The sequence below is a fragment of the Panthera pardus genome, unplaced genomic scaffold (assembly GCF_024362965.1).
Source record: "Panthera pardus isolate Hobbes unplaced genomic scaffold, ASM2436296v1 HiC_scaffold_17, whole genome shotgun sequence".
NCBI lineage: Eukaryota > Metazoa > Chordata > Mammalia > Carnivora > Felidae > Panthera > Panthera pardus.
The window spans coordinates 75,975,785-75,995,264 of record NW_026526732.1 but is presented as its reverse complement, the minus strand read 5'-3'; the positions used below and the strand labels follow the sequence as shown (position 1 = coordinate 75,995,264).

General features: G+C 38.8%; 1 protein-coding gene across 3 annotated transcripts in view; it reads left to right on the top strand.

Annotated features, from left to right (window-relative positions):
* The window catches only part of LOC109263360 (cytochrome b5 reductase 4), a 105,562-nt gene that overhangs the window by 7,468 nt on the left and 78,614 nt on the right, over positions 1-19,480 (top strand). For all 3 annotated transcript variants that reach the window (XM_019442768.2, XM_019442769.2, XM_019442767.2), the window contains exon 2: positions 2,713-2,866. In XM_019442768.2, the coding sequence (XP_019298313.2) occupies positions 2,713-2,866 (154 nt within the window). The remainder of the gene's footprint in view (positions 1-2,712; positions 2,867-19,480) is intronic.

Sequence of the window (19,480 nt, the reverse complement as noted above, 5' to 3'; positions counted from 1 at the left end):
ATAGATAATTACTCCAGTTATTTGTTAGTTCCTCATTCTATAACTTCATGTTTTGTTTTTGAAACTTCCACCTGCTTGGGCCACTTCCCCCCACCCCCCAATTCTGAATTCTTGGATCTTAGCATTATTTAGGATCTTTACCGACTTTTTTTTCCCCCCTCCACTTAAACCTGGAGTTTGACTCTGGATTAGAATTATGGATTCAGGAATCTGTAGCTTTCATTAGCTTTTCAGAAGTCTGTAACTCTAACAATAGTAATAACATGGCTAAAATTTATTCGGTGCTTACTGTGTATGGTCTAAGTGTTTTGAGTGCTTCGTGTGTATTAACTCTTTTAATCTTTACAGTGATCCCATGAAATGGGTGCTTTTGCTGTCTCTATATCACAGAAAGGGAACTGTTTAAGACATGTTGCTTTGGACCCCAAAACTTGATGTGATGTGACTCTGGCTGGGACATTTCATTTATTGCTACATGTATCATCCAGCCATCTAATCATCTGACCCCTCCTCCTTGATGTTTGACCCGTTTCTCTCCTTGAGCTAAATTCTTGGCTAAATAGTATAGCCTTCGCAGAGATAGAATATCTGAATTAGAATATGAGTTTCTGGCCTTCTGTTCAAACTACAAACCATGTTCTCAGCATCATTTTAAAAGAAAGCTCAGAGGCAAAGACAAAAGGTTCACAGATGGTGATTGCAAAGGTGAGTCTTTGGGTCCAAAAAGAGAACAAAATACAATTATTGTGCAATTCAAGAGGAAACTCAGACAACCCCCCCCCCCCCCCCCAAGACTTTATGAAATAAGGTGATCTTGCAGTGTTAGAACCTGAGTCTGGCTTGTATGACATGGGTAGACGTTGAGAAAATAGAAGCTAGTTGGGGAGGTTGTATATCATAATAGTTAAAAGCATAGATTTTTGAGTGAGAAAGACCCAGATTCTTTTCCCAGTTCCCATGACTTAATCTCTGAGTCTCATTTTTCTCAGGTGTAAATGAGAATAATAGTACCCATTTTATAGGGCTGTTCATAGGATTAAATGAGATAATGTTTCTCTTAGCACAATCTTGGTATATGGTATGCACTCCTCTGTGTTACTTGCCCTTAGGCTTTTATTCAGACCCCATGGATTGTTGTGGGATTGTTGTATAAAGCCCTCAGCACAGTGTGTGTTACAGAATATGTACTCAATATATGGTAGCTTTATTATTTCTACTGACACTAGTAAATAAATATTTGAGAACCTACCATATGCTGGAGATGTGGTCTCTGTTTCCAAGGAGGTTAGTCTAATAAGCTAATAGGCTGCACAGACAAATAGTTACAAATGTCATAAGAATTGTAACAGTATGTTATGACCACAAGGGGTTAGGGTCAGAGAATGCTTCTGGAGGAAATAATGTCTGTGGGAGAGAGGAAGGGAATTGATCCAGGCAGAGGAGCAGGTGTTTCATACTAATCAAAGAATCAGTTCCCATTTAGCTAAAACATGTAATAGGAAGGAGCAGAAACTAAAACTCAGAGCTAGTGAGGTAAACTATGATCAGATAGGAAGGGCCTGGTAAACGAGGGAATTTAGAGACATTATTTATTGTAGAGTAGTGTGGAGAGCCACTGAAGGAGGGAGGGCCCATGATTAGAGTTGCTTAACTACTCAGTAGATTATGGAATCCTCATAGATAAGAGAGAGAAGTGATTTTGGTTTGGGATGGGAAAGATCATTTTCTCATACTTTACTTCATTTACTGGGACCAAGAAACCTAGAGAATTTCAGGGATGGTAAGAAGGGGATGATGTAGTTGGTAGGAAGGAATGTGAAATTGCAGTGGTACCACAGACCTATTAGTTTGGTTATTTGGGGGGAAATGAGTGCCTGCAGTAGGTAGGATTCCGGAAAGTGAAATTGATAAATATCTTAGTCTATTCCGTCTGTTATAACAGAGGGCCATAAATTTTATAAGGTGACTTACAAACAATGGAAATTTATTTCTCACAGTTTTGGAGGCTGGGAATTCTAAGGTCAGTGCACCAACAACTTCAGTGTCTGATGAAGGCCTGATTCCTCATTCATAGCCATCTTTTCCCCACATCCTCACATGGCAGAAAGGCTGAGAGCCCTTTGAGGCCTTTTTAATAAGGGTACTAAGACCATTCATGAAGGCTCCACCTTCAAGACTTAGTCACCTGCCAGAGGCCCTACTTCCTAATATCACATTGGAGGTTAGGATTTCAACATATGAATTTTGGAGGGGCACACACATTCAGCGTATAGCAATATGCTTCCTTGAGTGTGCCTTCTTTTACATTAAACATTTCTCTGGTACTGTGTAACAAACTAGTTATATAAGTATAGGCAGGAGCTTAATTCCGTGTGACAGAGCCGGAACTAAGACTTGTTTTCTGACTCCAGGTTCAATGTTATTGTTTTACTAGATACCATTCTGATGACTGTTTGTGTGACAGAGTTTCTAAGCCCTACCTCATAGCCCAGGTGTTTTATATTGTTCTATTTATAATTCGAATATAGCAGAGATGATTTTGACAACCACCTAAATCTATAAAAAAATGTAGAATTATTGGTTTGAATTTTCTTATTTTTTTGAATGAGGGTAAGAGTAACGAAGCAGCCTTAAGAGAAGTGGGAGGAAGGGGAGGGGAGAGCAGCTGACTCGAAGAAGCCACATTGAATTCTTCCCTTTTCCTTTTTTCAGGTCCCTCTAAAACAGGGCAGAAGTCTTATGGATTGGATTCGACTCACTAAAAGTGGAAAGGATCTAACGGGATTAAAAGGCAGGTTAATTGAAGTAACTGAAGAAGAACTTAAAAAGCACAACACAAAAGATGATTGTTGGATATGCATAAGAGGTACGTGGTTATTTATTTTGTACTGCAAAAGGTTTTGGCTGGGCTTTCCAGTTGAGTGCCATATGACCTCATGGTCCTATTACTTGGTGTTACGATACACAATAAGAGAAGAAAAATAACCTTACACTGGGCTATAAAATAATTCTGAATTTGCACAGTATTTCTTAGATAACTATTTACATAGCATACCTGTGCTGTACTCCCTTTGAAAGAAAACAAGTGTTTGTGGGCAGTTTATTCAGTAATACTCTCTGTATAATAATGTCCTGCCTTAGTGCCTTGTAACAGAATCTTTTTGAATGGGAGAAGTTGTTCTGCCAGAAAAAAAAATGTCTCTGAGAATCGAAAGTAAATCAGAAAGACTGTTTAAGCCAAATCTTCAGTTCTCACATGAAGCAGTTTTTATTATTCAATATGTTTTTCTTAGCAATATTAATTACCTAATTTTTATAGCCTGTAGAAAATTAATTTTTTTAATGTTTATTTATTTTTGAGAGCCATAGCATGAGCAGGGGAGGGGCACAGAGAGGGGGAACACAGAGCTGGATATGGGGCTCGAACTCATGAACCGTGAGATCATGACGTGAGCCGAATTTGGACGCTTAACTGACTGAGCCACCCAGGCGCCCCTAGCCCGTAGCAAATTAGAAATGCCAAACCAGAAATAAGTGGATTGGAGAGAGTGAGCAGAGGTAGAGGAGGGGAGCTGATAAAAGCAGACCTCATGGTAATCAACAACCTGACATCTCGGAGGGGAACAGAAGTAATAAAGGGCATGGAAATGTATGGTGGGCCTCCGTAGCGAGATCACTGAGTCATACAGACATGGTTAAATATGCCCACTACCCTCAGTTTAAAGAGTCATTTAGTCATGCAGTGCTGTTGCACAATTGTGATTTTATCATTGTGTAATTATGGTATGTTGTCAGTTATCCTGATCAGTATCCTGATCATGTCCTGTAACCAGTATGAGAGAGACCGTGTCGTGTCAGTCATACTGTTCAGTCCTTCATGCCTGGCACATAGAGGACATCAATATGTGCTTGTTGAATGAATGTGCTTAATGTTGTTAAGAAGTTCTATTAGGGAGGTGTGTGGTTGTCATAGTAGGTTGGTGATGTGATCAATGGAAAGATACCAGTAGGGACAATGAGTTTGCTAGAGATGCACAGACAGAAGCACAAACTTGGTGGCTTAAGCCACAGACAGTTATTGTCTCACAGTTCTGGAGGCGAAAGTCTGAGATCAGGGTGCCTTCTGAGCGCTGTGAAAAAGAACCTGTTCCATGCTTCTCACCTAGCTTCTGCTGGTTTGCTGCCAATCTTTGAAGTTGCTTGGCTTATAGAAGCATCAACCCAGTCTGCCTTCAGCTTCACGTTGCATTCTCCCTGTGTGCTTGTCCGTTTCCAAATTTCCTGTTTCAATAAGGACACCAGTCATGTTGGATTGAGGCCCTACTGTACTCTAGAATGACCTCATCTGTTATATCTGCATTGACCCTATATCCAAATAGGGTCATGTTCTGAAATACTGGTGGGTAGACCTTCAACATACGAATTTTGGGCTGTACACGATTTAAGCCATAACACATAATTCGAGAGTGAAAGTGTTTCCAGTGGCAGAGAGGATGGACTCTCCTAGCAGGTGATGACATAACAGAACAGCTGCTCAACCCCCCAGAGTTTCTCAGGGGAATACAACTGTGGCTAGTACCTACAGGCTGGAAGGAGGATTCTGCTAGATGCAAAAACCTCCTTTTGCCCTTTTAGGGGGTTTTTAATACCCTCTTTGCTCTCTTTCCATGCTGCCTACCTGTTTTAGCAGGTATAAGTATCTGGTACACAGTGACCGCCCCACTCTGCCTGAGTGTTCTCTGCTAGACTGGGCGAAGTGGAGGTCGGTGTCCCAGGAGCATCTCTCAGCTAGTCCAGGCCACAGGCACGTCTGAGTTCTGTTTCTACAGTAGGAAGCCACTTCTCCAGAAAACTCACTTCTCCTCCGTATCTTAGTGATGTTAGATAAATGAGGCATTAATGAAACACAGTCATACTTTACTATTCATTTAATGTACTGCTGGAGATAAGGGACTTGTTTGCTATGTTTGAAAAGCAGTATGCACACTGCTCCCAGTTATGTATCTCCTGTAAGAATCGAATGTATGGTAGGACTGGTAAGGTTGTTGATTTGAGGATACATTTATTGAAATTTCTATTGGAGGATGTCTTCTACTCTACTAACAATAAGGCTTTTTTTCCCCTTTGCATAAAGTGTGTCTTTTTTCCTTCTTGACAAGTTCAGTTTATGTTATCAAGAAACACTCAATTTAGGCCCTTCTCTTTGAGCTTTCTCTCTAGTAGGAGAGGATAAATGACTGACTGTTAGACACATCTGAGTGAAGTGTCATAAGAAGTTCTAAAGAAAATGACATCAGATTGGAGGGAGGGAGACACGTGGTAGTGATAGCCTGAAAGCTGGGGACAGGTTTTCACCAGAAAATGAGGAAGTGCATCTAAGTTGAGGGAAAGGCCTAAAGTATAAACACAGAAAGGCTTAAGATATGTTCTGGATGACCTCAACCGTAGCAATTTCTTACTTGACACATCCCCAAAGGTAAGGGAATTAAAAACAAAAATGAACTACTGGGACCTTATGAAGATAAAACGCTTCTGCACAGCAAAGGAAACAACCAACAGAACTAAAAGGCAACCAACGGAAGGGGAAGGTATTTGCAAATGACATATCAGACAAAGGGCTAGTATCCAAAATCTATAAAGAGCTCACCAAACTCCACACCCGAAAAACAAATAACCTAGTGAAGAAATGGGCAGAAAACATGAATAGACACTTCTCTGAAGAAGACATCCGGATGGCCAACAGGCACATGAAAAGATGCTCAACGTCGCTCCTCATCAGGGAAATACAAATCAAAACCACACTGAAATATCACCTCATGCCAGTCAGAGTGGCCAAAATGAACAAATCAGGAGACTATAGATGCTGGAGAGGATGTGGAGAAATGGGAACCTTCTTGCACGGTTGGTGGGAATGCAAACTGGTGCAGCCACTCTGGAAAACAGTGTGGAGGTTCCTTAGAAAATTAAAAATAGACCTACCCTATGACCCAGTAATAGCACTGCTAGGAATTTACCCAAGGGATACAGGAGTACTGATGCATAGGGGCACTTGTACCCCAATGTTTATAGCAGCACTCTCAACAATAGCCAAATTATGGAAACAGCCTAAATGTCCATCAACTGATGAATGGATAAAGAAATTGTGGTTTATATACACAATGGAGTACTACATGGCAATGAGAAAGAATGAAATATGGCCCTTTGTAGCAACATGGATGGAACTGGAGAGTGTTATTCTAAGTGAAATAAGCCATACAGAGAAAGATACCATATGGTTTCACTCTTATGTGGATCCTGAGAAACTTAACAGAAACCCATGGGGGAGGGGAAGGAAAAAAAAAAAAAGAGGTTAGAGTGGAAGAGAGCCAAAGCATAAGAGACTTTTAAAAACTGAGAACAAACTGAGGGTTGATGGGGGGTGGGAGGGAGGGGAGGGTGGGTGATGGGTATTGAGGAGGGCACCTTTTGGGATGAGCACTGGGTGTTGTATGGAAACCAATTTGACAATAAACTTCATATATTGAAAAAAAAAGATATGTTCTGGAACTTAGGTTAAGTGTTGGAGAATTATAAGAAAGAAGACTAGAAAAGTATGCTAGGTCAGATCGTAAAGGGCCTCAAAAGTCAGGCTGATGTGTTCTTTAAAAAAAAAAATTTTTTTTTAATGTTTATTTATTTTTGAGAGAGACAGAGACAGAATGCAAGTGGGTTGGGGCAGAGTGAGAGGGAGGCACAGAATCCGAAGCGGGCTCCAGGCTCTGAGCTGTCAGCACAGAGCCCAACGCGGGGCTCGAACTCACCGGCTGTGAGATCATGACCTGAGCCGAAGTCGGACGCTCAACCGACTGAGCCACCCAGGTGCCCCAAGGCTGATGTGTTCTTAATTTAGATGACAATGTGAGCTATAGGAGGTATATGAATGTGGGGACAGTGTCATCCGAGTATGCCTCAGAAAGATTAGTCTGGTGGTGGATGTAGTGAATTAAATGGGACAAAAAGCATTCAGCTCATTACGGAAGTTCAGGTGGTAATAAGTGAACCAGAGTGTTGACAAAGACAATGCAAAGTAGGATGAATGGGAGACAAACAGGTTACTGGTAATTTCTAAAACAGTCCTAAATTACAGTAAGCATGTGACTAAATGCAGTCACCTTTTTCTTTTTAGCTGTTCTAATTAAAAATATTAATAATACTTTTTGAAAAGGGAAATATATGGCAAATTTAGCTTTGAAGGGCAGAGATGTTTGGGCCCAATTTTTAATCAAACCTATACCATAGGGAAACATGGTATCATGGTATCATTTCTCCCCCTTGTTAAAATATTCAAATTCTTTACTTGTCTAACAATTGCCTCATTTTTAGTTCTGTTCAAACTTCAGCTGATTGGGTTAAGGGAGACACAATTAGTCTTTTTAAGAAATCTTATAAAATATACACTTTGGTATGAGTTTTAATGGCTAATATTATGGAGATTATTTTCCCTTTTGAGTATATATCAGTATTTTTGCACATGTTCAGGTTTGTTGAGTCCAGTCATATTCCTAGAAATGATGGTGTACAAAGAGCACTTAGCTGGCAGCAGACTAAAGCATGAACTAAAATGTGAACACTGGCCTAAAACATAAGACAGTATATGGAGTTTCCAATTTGTTCACCTAGTAATCACCATTTTCTGTGAAGTGTGTAATTATTGTAATGTAATAGGAGGTAATTGGAATGTTGAGGGAATGGATAGGAGAGAGAATGCTTTTTAAAAGATCTTGTGGAATTTACCATTAATGCAGACTTTTGTAGTTTTCCTCATTATTGTTGTTTCTCTCTCAAGGACTAAAGGTGATTTATAAACATGTGAAACTTTGAGCAAACATCTAAATCACTCATCTGTGAGAGCTTCACAGAGCCTAGATCAGAATTTGTTTCCCCTGTAGTATATTTTGTTATAGTACGTACTCAGTGTGGGTAGTGGTGTAGTGATGTATTAAGTCATGAAATCATTTTTTGGCAGCATGGAATACAGCCTTTAATCGTGGTGAGAGTGAGGGCGAGTGTAGCCTGATACTCAGTAACAGTCATTTGAATGACTACTATTTAGAAAAAGTTGGTTACTGTTAAGTAGACTGGCCACTCTGTTACAAACTTAGAGGAGTAAGTTGTTCATAAGGGATTTAATGGATTTCGTTTACTACTTAGAAATAAACATGCTTTGATTTTTCCTAATGCTGATTATCATATACCAGTAAATTGAAGAGGCCTGCTTGAGACCACTGTAAAAGTGACTTTGGGGGTGCCTGGGTGGCTCAGTCGGTTAAGCATCCACCTTCTTGATTTCAGCTCAGGTCATGATCTTGTGGTTTGTGAGATCAACCCCTGCGTTGGGCTCTGTGCTGGGAGTGCGGAGCCTGCCTGGGAGCCTGCCTGGGATTCTCTGTCTCCCACTCTCTCTGCCCCTTCCCTGCTCATGCTCTTTTTCTCTCTCAAAATAAATAATAAACATTAAAAAAAATGACTTCGAATGGGTCGGTGTTTTTCATGTTTCATTACTGATTGGAAAATATTGGCAAATGGATTCCAAGAAGTAGTATTTAGTCCTATTGTATTTCTAGTCCAGCTTCCTAGATTTCTAGGTACATTTACAGTAAACCTTTTAAAAACTTATTTGTGAGATGTTAGTATAGATTTTTGTGAGTACAGTCAATCCTCATTATTCATAATTTCAAATTTGCAAATTTGCCTACTCACTGCAATTGCTTGAAACCTCAGAAATCAATACTCACAGTTCTTTCATAGTCATTTGCAGACATGCACAGTGCAGGGAAAAATTTGTTTGACCCTAGCACACATTCCTACTTGAGGCGGAACAAGGCGATGCTCTGCCTTCTTATTTCTGCTCTCATACTGTAAAGATGTGTCTTTTTTTGAGGTCTGTTTAGTGCCATGTTTTTCATATCTTGTGCTTTTTGTTGGTGGATTTTGGTTTAAAATACCCCCCGAGGATAGTGCTGAAGACCGTGATGTGCCTTACAGAGAAAATACCTGCATTAGATAAGCTCCATTCTGACATGAGTGACAGTACTGTTGACTGTGAATTGAATGTTCATCAATCAGCAATACATGTTGGATAAGGTGTCTTTAAACAGAAACACGCTGTAAGCACAGTTATATGTTAATTATTTGAGAAAACTGTGACCAGAGGCTTGGAAGAACCTCATGCTGTCTTTTCCCCAAGGAGCACTGTTTCAGTATTTGCTAATTCATTGTTCACAGTGACTTTGTAGAACATAACCACTGAGAAGAAAGAGAATTGACTAGGCTATTTTGTATTTATACTCCAGAAATAATAAAATAAGCTTTATTCTTTTTGGGTTAGATTAAAAGTCACCAGGAATAGAGCTGATTTTTCCAACAGTAGGCTCTTTTCTTTAGGTTTCCATAGGTCCTTGCTTTACTTTTATTTTGAGAAACTGCAGTATTATTTGTCTCCAGCAAAGAAACCTTTTTTTTCCCCCTAAGAACAGCTTTTCAAATTTGGAGCTAACTTTCTAATTTATAATGGAATGCATTATCACAGTCATACCGAGTGTATCTAAACACTAATGTATTGTTATTACAGTTAGCTTGGCTATGCTGTACACGGTCTGCTTTGTGTGCTGTTCTCGTTACTCCTCAACGGCAGATTTCCAAACACCTCTCTTCTGCTATCACTTGCTTGTTTAGGAAATACAAATCAACATTTTTTATAGCTACATTTCCCCTTACTCATTTCTTTTTTTTTTTTTCTTTTTCTTTTAAATATACTTTATTGTCAAGTTAGCTAACATACAGTGTATACAGTGTGCTCTTGGTTTTGGGGGTAGATGCCCATGATTCATCACTTACATACTACACCCAGTGCTCATCCCAACAAGTGCCCTCCTCAATGCCCATCACACACTTTCTCCCGCCCCCCTCCCCCATCAACCCTCAGTTTGTTCTCTGTATTTAAGAGTCTCTTACAGTTTGCCTCCCTCTCTGTTTGGAACTATTTTTTTCCCCTTCCCTTCCCCCATGGTCTTCTGTTAAGTTTCTCAAGTTCTACATGAGTGAAAACATATGGTATCTTTCTTTCTCTGACTTATTTCACTTAGCATAATACCCTCCAGTTCTATCCACGTTGTTGCAAATGGTAGAATTTCATTCTTTCTCGTTGCCAAGTAGTATTCCATTGTATATAGAAACCACATCTTTATCCATTCATCAGTTGATGGACATTTAGGCTCTTTCCATAATTTGGCTATTGTTAAAAGCACTGCTGTAAACATTGGGGTACATCTTCCCCTATAAATCAGCACTCTTGTATCCTTTGTTTAAATTCCTAGTAGTGCTATTGCTGGGTTGTAGGGTGACTGTTCATGTCTTCTGCCCATTTCATCACTGGATTATTTGTTTTTTGGGTGCTGAGTTTGTAAGTTCTTTATAGATTTTGGATACTAACCCTTTATCCGATATGTCATTTGCAAATATCTTCTCCCATTCCTTCAGTTGCCTTTTAGTTTTGTTGATTGTTTCCTTTGCATTGCAGAAGCTTTTTATCTTGATGAGGTCCCAATAGTTCATTTTTGCTTTTATTTTCCTTGTCTTTGGAGATGTGTCGAACAAGAAATTGCTGCAGCCAACATCAGAGAGGCTGATCCCTATTTTCTCCTCTAGAGTTTTAATGGTTTCCTGTCTCACATTTAGGTCTTTCATCCGTTTTGAGTTTATTTTTTATATGGTGTAAGAGAATGGTCCAGTTTCAGTCTTCTACATGTTGCTGTCCAGTTCTCCCAGAACCATTTGCTAAAGAGACTGTCTTTTTTCCATTGGATACTGTTTCCTGCTTTGTCAGAGATTAATTGGCCATACAATATTGCGGGTCCAGTTCTCTGGGTTCTCTATTCCACTGGTCTATGTCTGTTTTTGTGCCAATACCATACTGTCTTGATGATTACAGCTTTGTAGTAGAGGCTAAAGTCTGGGATTGTGATGCCTTCCACTTTGGTTTTCTTTTTCAACATTACTTTGGCTATTCGGGGTCTTTTGTGGTTCCATACAAATTTTAGGATTGTTTGTTGTAGCTTAGAGAAGAATGCCAGTGCCATTTTGATTGGGATTGCATTGAATGTGTAGATTGCTTTGGGAAGTATTGACATTTTAACAATATTTGTTCTTCCAATCAATGAGCATGGAATGTTTTTCCATTTCTTTGTGTCTTCTTCAATTTCTTTCATAAGTTTTTTACAGTTTTCAGCATACAGATCCTTTACATCTCTAGTTGCGTCTATTCCTAGGTATTTTATGGCTTTTGGTGCAATTTGTAAATGGGATCGTTCTTGGTTTCTCTTTCTGTTGCTTCATTATTGGTATATAGAAATGCAACCTATTTCAGTACATGTATTTTGTATGCTGCAACTTTGCTGAATTCATGTATCTGTTTTGGCAGCTTTTTGGTGGAGTCTTTCGGGTTTTCCATGTAGAGTATCATGTCATCTGCGAAAAGTCAAAGTTTGACTACTTCTTTGTCAATTTGGATACCTTTGATTTCATTTTGTTGTCTGATTACTGATGCTAAGACTTCCAATATTATGTTAAACAACAGTGGTGAGAGTGGACATCCCTGTTGTGTTTCTGATCTCAGGGGGAAAGCTCTCAGTTTTTCCCCATTGAGGATGATATTAGCTGTGGGCTTTTCCTATGTGGCTTTTATGATGTTAAGGTATGTTTCTTCTATCCTGACTTTCTTGAGGGTTTTTATTAAGAAAGGATGCTATATTTTGTCAAATGCTTTCTGCATGTATTGACAGGATCATATGGTTCTTACCTTTTCTTCTATTAATGTGATGTATCACGTTGGTTGATTTGTGAATATTGAACCAGCCCTGCAGCCCAGCCTTACTCATCCATTTCTATTCTGATCTGTAGATTTTTACATTCTGATCCAGAGATTTCACATTCTCCACCATCAAATGCAGATAATCTCATCTTTGTTGATTTTATTTGTTCTATTCTACTGACAAATGATTTGCTTTCTTTTACTCTTTTTCTCCTAAATTGTCGATCTTTTCCTTTTTTTTTTTTTAAGTTTTCCTCTTTCCGTACCTCCCTTTCATTCACTAAAAATTCAATAAAGGAAAAAAAAAACTGGTGGTCTTGGGGTGTCATCTAACCCTCAGGTGTTTTGTTGGGTTGGCACAGTGGTTTATGAAATTCAGCCAACATCTTGAAATTTTCCTTGTGGGAATGTTTTTGATTACAAAATTCAATTTTTAAAAGAGATATAGGGCTATTCAAACTTCTTTTGTACTTATGTCAATTTTTGTAAGTTATGTTTTTTCAGTGAATTTTGTTAATTTTATCTCAATTGTTGAACATATTGTCATAAAGTTGTTTAGAACATTTCCTAATTACATCATTAATGTCTTTAGATTCTATAGTGATATAGTTCAGATATTGCTAACTTTTGGCTTCTCTTTTTTTCCTTGATCAGTCTTACTAGAAGTTTACCAATTTTATTAACTTTTGGTTTTGATTTTCTTTGTTGTTTGTCCATTTTCTATTTCATTGACTTCTACTCCTATCATAGGAAGGTGGCTATTTTAAGACTCTGTTTCCTGCAGCATTGGCATCAATATATTTATGGAAATAATTTGCAATAATGATATTTTTGGTGAATATGTGAATTGCCTGATTTCTAAGTTCTTATCTTTAGACTGTTAGAATCTACTGCCTCCTGTTTTGTATTCAACTCTAGATTGAGTCCTGGTTTAGCATTTGAGGGTTACTCACTTTAAGGGTTATATGTAAATTAATTCATTAAGAAATTACTATGGGGTGCCTATTACTTGTAGTTTTTTTTTGTTTGTTTGTTTGTTTTAATTAACAATCATATAGGCTATCCTTCTGAGACAGTTTTTATTTATAGTAACCATGAAACATGGCTTTTGCTTTTTTTTTTTTGTTACCTTATGTATAATTGTCATGCATAAAAAATAGAGAAGATGGAATCGAACTATTCCTCCATCTTGGCTGATTCATTTAATCAGTATTTCTTGTCATGCACTCTACCAGGTTCTAGGGATAACTTGGAAATATAAAATGGAGATGGCTTTTAATCTTATGGAAGTTACAGTCTGGTAGGGAACACAAAGCATTAATCAAGTCTGACAAGTATCGTGAAGGAAAGGTACACTGTGCTGTGAAGACGTCAGAAGATTGAGCAGAGATCTGAAAGATAAACTACAGTTAATTAGGCAAAGAGGAATGGGAACAGTATTCCAGGCTCCCAGAAGAAGCATGTGCAAGGGCTGGGTGGTATGATCATATGAGAGAGAGATCACGTGCACACACATCATAAGTGTTCACTGTGAATATAAGGTGTTTAACATTAGTGATAATCTCTATTCTTTCTTCTCTTCTCTTGTATTGGAAAGACACACTCTTTTCAAAAATGTCATTCTTTCCAAGACATTTTCTTTCCTAAGGCTAGTCTCTTTGTGCTCTTATCAGTCCTCTTAGCCTCCTCATGATCTTCGGCAGTTGCCCATCCAACATTGTTTAGCATCCTCAGTTCTTTCTTTTCTTTCTTCCAGCAGTTTCTTCCGTTTAGTCTCCTCATGACTTTGGCCCTCTCTCACTGTTTCTTTCTCTGGGCTTTCTTCCTTAGCACTTGGTGCTGGACCACTATTAGACCATCTATAGCATTTTTTTTTTTTTTTTTTGGCCATTTTTAATAGTCTCCCTATTTAAATTGAGTTTTGGGATACTAATACACTGCTTCTCTCCCTACCCCAAGCATCTGGCACAGGGCATGGCTCCTGGTTAGTGTTCAGTAAATGTACCTTGAATCATGTGTATACAGTAAAACCTTGGATTGTGATAACTTGTTCTGCGAGTGTTCTGCAAGGTGAGCAAACATTCCTAATAAATTTTAACTTGATAAATGAGCAATGTCTTGCAATACCAGTAATATATGATGCCAAACATCACATGATCACAACTAAGCCAATGGTTCTTCTCTCTCTCTCTCTCTCTCTCTCTCTTTTGCTGTGGGATTGTGGGTGATTGTCTCCATGCTCAGATGCTTGGTCTCAGGCTGTGGTGTTCAGCAGAAATCAGTGATTTTTCAGAACATTGGAAGGTGCCCACAACTGGCACTAGTGTGTTTTTTGTCACTTGAAAGCACCTATGGACAGACAGTCTTTTGCTTTTCCATAGAAGAGAAAGCTTAGGAATACTTTGCTTCATTCTACGTCAGGCTGCCTGCAGATATAGACCCTTTCCTCTGCTGCCTTATTGCCAGTTACATTAAATACAGTGTATGACAAGAATTTATTAATACTGTACTGTAGTCAGCATCCGTGCAAATGTATACAGTGGCCCCCATGCAGGAAAATGTTGAAAAGAAAGGCAGTAAGGAGAAGGAGGAAGTTTATGGAAGAAGGAGAAGATTATGGTGGTCGTTAAGAAGGAAATCATCAAGAAGTATGAATGAGGTATGCGAGTAGCCGAAATTGCAAGATTTTATAAGAAGTCTCTGTTGCATCTCGTCTGCAGAGGAGGAGGAGAGAAAGGTGGAGGAATCCCTCACTTCAAGTGAGATTAGGGAGATGTGTAAAATGTGGGAAACAGTGCAAAATTTTGTAGAAAAATACCACTCAAATAAGGCTGTAGCAGTGTAAGTGATGAATCTGTTTAACAATAATGCAATGTCACATTTCCATGAAATCCTCAAAAGGAGGCAAAAACAAGTGTCATTGGATAGGTTCCTTGTTAAAGTTGTATGAAAAGAAAAAGATCCCATAGAACCAATAGATAGCAGTGATTCCATTAGTGATAGTGAAAGTTGTCATACACAATAACCCTCCTGTCTCTTGTCTCCTTCACACCAGCTACAATGGTTTTCAAAGGTAAGTGCAGGTTAATTTTTTTTCTTTATATTTCATATTTTCTTTATTATTTTGTATTATGTTACAGTTTGTAATCATTTTTATATGAATATTTTTGGGTTGTGGAACGAATCATCTGAGTTTCCATTATTTCTTATGGGGAAATTTGCTTTGATATACACGTGCTTTGGATTACAAGCATGTTTCTGGAGTGAATTATGCTCACAAACCAAGGTTTTATTGTATTTTGATATGTGTAGGAGTTATAAACCACATTATGGTTTTAATTATTTCACAAAATAGTAACCAGTTGAGAAACCTGATATTTGATGTTTCTACATTATTGGCCCTTGGAGTTCCTTAATCAGTTTGAAACTTTGTTATTTGTGGATAGTTTTCTTATATAGATTCAAGGTCCATTGTTCATTTTTGAGCCCCATTTTAAAATGTATTAGTATTTCCATTAGACTCCTTTTTATGTTTCTATCTCTGTGAGGAAATTTCCCCTCCATTAAATGTCATCTACATTTTCTATTAGATTTTTTAAGATATTAATTATAGTTATTTTAAGATCCCTGTGTAATAGTGCCAACATATGCACGATCTTAAGTCTGGTTGTGTTGCTGTTTTTCTCTTTTGACAATGAGTTCTTTGGTCTTTTTTTTTTTAATGTGACTTTTAATGTTTGATTGAATGTCACGTGTTGCACATTGGTGAACAGTAGAAACCCAAGGTATTTACCCTTAGAAACAGGTGCGCTTTTACTGGCAGAGAATTAGATCGAGTCAGTCTAGGTAGTAGTTGAGCCGGTTTGGGGGTTTATTGTTGCTAGTGTTACCATCAGTATACCACAGACTTCAAATTCCTCCAACAGTGAGTTACTGCTAACTTGTTTTTAGTGTGCAGCCTGCAGCATTGGAGGGTTTTCTCATTGTTCCTGTTCCGCTCTTAGCAGACCGCTTGCCTTACATACCCATATAGGGTCTCCTTCCATGCTCTTGCCCCTCTCCCATTCGCGGGACTTCCCTTGCTTGTTACTTGGTGCAAGACTTGTGGTGGAGACAGAAGGGGTTTTGCAATTTCCCTGTTTTAGCCTCAGTCTTAGGCAGGTCCTGTGCACCTGCCCCAGAGGCTGAACTTTTCCAGTGCTTCTGTCACTTCCCCAGTGGAGATGCCCTCTGCCTTATACTCAGTGCAGGATCTAGAAAGCAGGCAGGTTTTCTGCCTCTCCCCCACCCCCTTCCTGACAGCTGAGCTTTGCCTTGTATCTGTAGAGAAGGAGGAGGGCAGGGCAGAGGGTGTAGGCTGGGAGCAATTTCCCTGTCTTCCTTCCAGTGCTAGAAGACCTCTATTTTGTATTGGCACAGAATCTGGGCACGAGTGGGCTTTCTGTCCCTTCTCCAGTGTTTATCTTGCATTTGCCTGGTGTTGGACCAGAATAAAAGAGGAGCTGTGTTTTCTTCCCTTTCCAGCAGCAGCTAACTTTTGCTTGGTATCAATACAGGGACTCGAAGGTGAGAGACTTTACTGTACCTTCCCAGCAACAGGCAACTTTTGCTGCGTGTCAGGATTCAGTCTGAGGCATGGGTGAATTTCTCACTTCTGCCCCACCAGTAGCTGATAACCACCTTGTATTCATGCCATCCGAAAGTGTAGACGGACTTTTCTTGGCACTTCTGCTCTACCCTCAAATCTTAGAGCAGGCACTACACACCGGTACCAGCAATATCCCTTTCTCAGCTCTGCTCATGCTGGTTCTCAGGAGCATCTCAGGGGGTGGGAGACTATGAAGAAGAACTTTGTGAGTGGGTACAGGATTTTCTGTGTCTGAGGCCCTCAGATTCTAAATTGGCATCAGTGCACATTTGACCCTTAAGCATTTTGTTAAAATTTCAGTTGTTTTATAGCAACATCTCTTTTTTCTGTGCTTTGTCAAAGATGAAACAATTCTTGTGTCCCATCTCCTCTGAGGGGCTCGTCACTCTGGATTTTAGATAAATGGTTGACTTATGACCTCACCTCCCTGATGGGCTCAAAAACGTGTGGTTTTTCTGGATTGTCTGGCTTTTTCTTTTTGTTAAGAGTAGGAACAAATTTTTCTTGTGGCTTTCTCTTCTGAATGTTGTCATTATATCTTAGGTAATCTTTGCAGCTGACTTACTTTAGAAAATAAAAAATAATCCAAAGCACAAGGACATATTTTCTTCTTTTTTTTTTTCCCAAGTAATTAATAGCAAGTCAGTTGAGTGCTGGTAGCTATCACTGGTAGAACTAAAGCATGGGCAGGCAGGGAAATGATCCCATGGAATAGGGAAAACCCATCTTTTAGAGAGAGGGTGTCTTGCTTAATATGGATGTAAACTTTAAATCCAGCTTAAGTAGATAGTACATGTGGCTCTTGCTAATGATGTTTGCTCATTGTTCTCCCTAGGAGAGGTTTGTGAATTGTTTTCAAAATATTTAGACTATAACCGATTGCTCAGACCATTGGTTAATTTTTAATGCTTTTGCTGATTAATTTCCTTTTAGATAAATATCAGGGTCGTTTTTCCTTATACTAATGCCACAAGAGATGATCTTTGATAATTATGCCCTGTTGACCTTCTGAAGTGCATAGAGGCCTTTTTCACATTCTATTTAAATTTTCTCATGCAAACTGAGGCATTCAGGTCAGACTCTCTTAGCTTTTTTGTAGATTGAATTTACCATCATTGAAGTTGTTTGGTGGAATTAGAAGCTCCAAGTTGTATTCCGGACAGTTGTTACCTAACTTTTCTCTAGGTTCTGTAAAGTAGTGCTGGTCCCATTTTTCATCTTTCTTTTCCTTTTTAAAATTGCACCACAGGTTGACAATTTAAGTTGTTTAGAAACCAACCTTAATTTTAGAGGCTTTTTTCAAATGTTTGTCCTTTTATGTCGAGAGTGATGAAACAGAGCTAAATGGAAGCTCTCTGTGTGTGGACAGAACTTTTCTATGAATTGCTGCACTGGCGGGTGTCCCCAGCCTCCTGTATGCAAGTCTTTAGGGGTAGAATCCTCCTCCTCATCTGTAAGTAAGTATTCTGAGGGCTCTGTGGGAAATGGGAGCTGCTGGGATGGTGGTGGTAGGAGGTGGATCTTAATGTTTTGACTTGTAAACTTTGCTTCAGGTTTTTAGTTCTGACCTCTCCTCCAGTCCCAAGTGTGTTTCCTTCAGTAAGTGTTTCTCTGGTTCATCCTCTCTAGAGAGTAAATTGCACTTCTTGCAGGGTTGGGGAGGGGCTGGTCGCTCGGTTGTGTAGGATGGGGGAGGGGATTTAAGGCTTATGTTGCTTCTTATATTGAATTTTGAGACCTTCATGCACCCTGACTTCAGAAGGGCCTGGAATCTCTGAGTCTTACAGTTTTGGGGGGTTATTTTGCACACATTGGCTTTTTATAGGTTCCCCTCCAACTTATACAAGCTTTATTTTTACCTTTCTTCATGCTGCTAAGTATGTTGTCACTCATGCATTTGGCTTTCAGGCTTCCAAAACTTTATTACTGTCATCTCCTCTTCTGATTTCTGTGTCTTTATGGCTTTATGTGTTATTTGTCCTTCACTGTCATTTTAGAAACTTCTCAGGAGTGTGGGAGACAAATGAATGCTTTCAATCTTGAAATGCTTTCAAATCTTGAATTACTATCCACCATCTTGTAAGCCTAGTTTCTAGTTACTGTTCTTATATACCAAGGCCACGTTTACTTTAAGTTGTTATGAAATCCATTTGTCTTTCATAAATTTCTTTTCCATTTTTCTCCGTTGAAATTAGCAAGGTATCATTACCTAGTTTTCTAAAATAATATGCAGGGTTGAGTTTTAGGTTATAGCTAATTGTCTCCTATTGGACTAACACTTCAGCAAACACCAACTATAAGCTCAAGACAAAATATTTTTTAAAAATAACTATCTAAAGAAACTGGCAAACAACCAAAACAGACAGAAACTAGAGGTTAGGAGTTATCTGTATTTAGAAGAAGGAACTACTGGGTGAGTTTCCCATTTTGGATGGTATTTAACTTGAAGTCATGCCCAGCTTGGTACTGTAAGGATGACTAAAACTCAGGGGAGACTCCCAGTCGTACTGGCTTGAAGAACTAGATGACAGAGTTTGGGGCATCTGGAACAACTGGAAAGTGAGGGAGAAAATCCAGAAAAAGAGAAATCTAGAGATGAATATAAACTGTCTAAATCTTGCATAGACAGACTCTGACTGTTCCAGTAAGGCTAAAAGCACCGAATAGAAGTTTCAGTTTTCATTCCCACAGAGGGGAAACAGAGTTTTGGGGTTTGAGTCCAATAAATTGTGTACTAAAATAATCATTCTCTTTGGAGGAAGGTAACAGAATTTAGAGTTTCTGCAACATATTATTTACAATGGCCAGAATATAATTCAAAATTTGCAGACATGCTGAAGAGAAAAGGCAATTATCAGAGAGTGACTCTGAGATGATCCAGATGTTAAATTTAAAAGGATTCAAAAGGACTTTAAGGCACCTATTATAACTATACTCATGAAAATAAAGGAATGCATGTATATAATGAATGAACAAATAGGAAA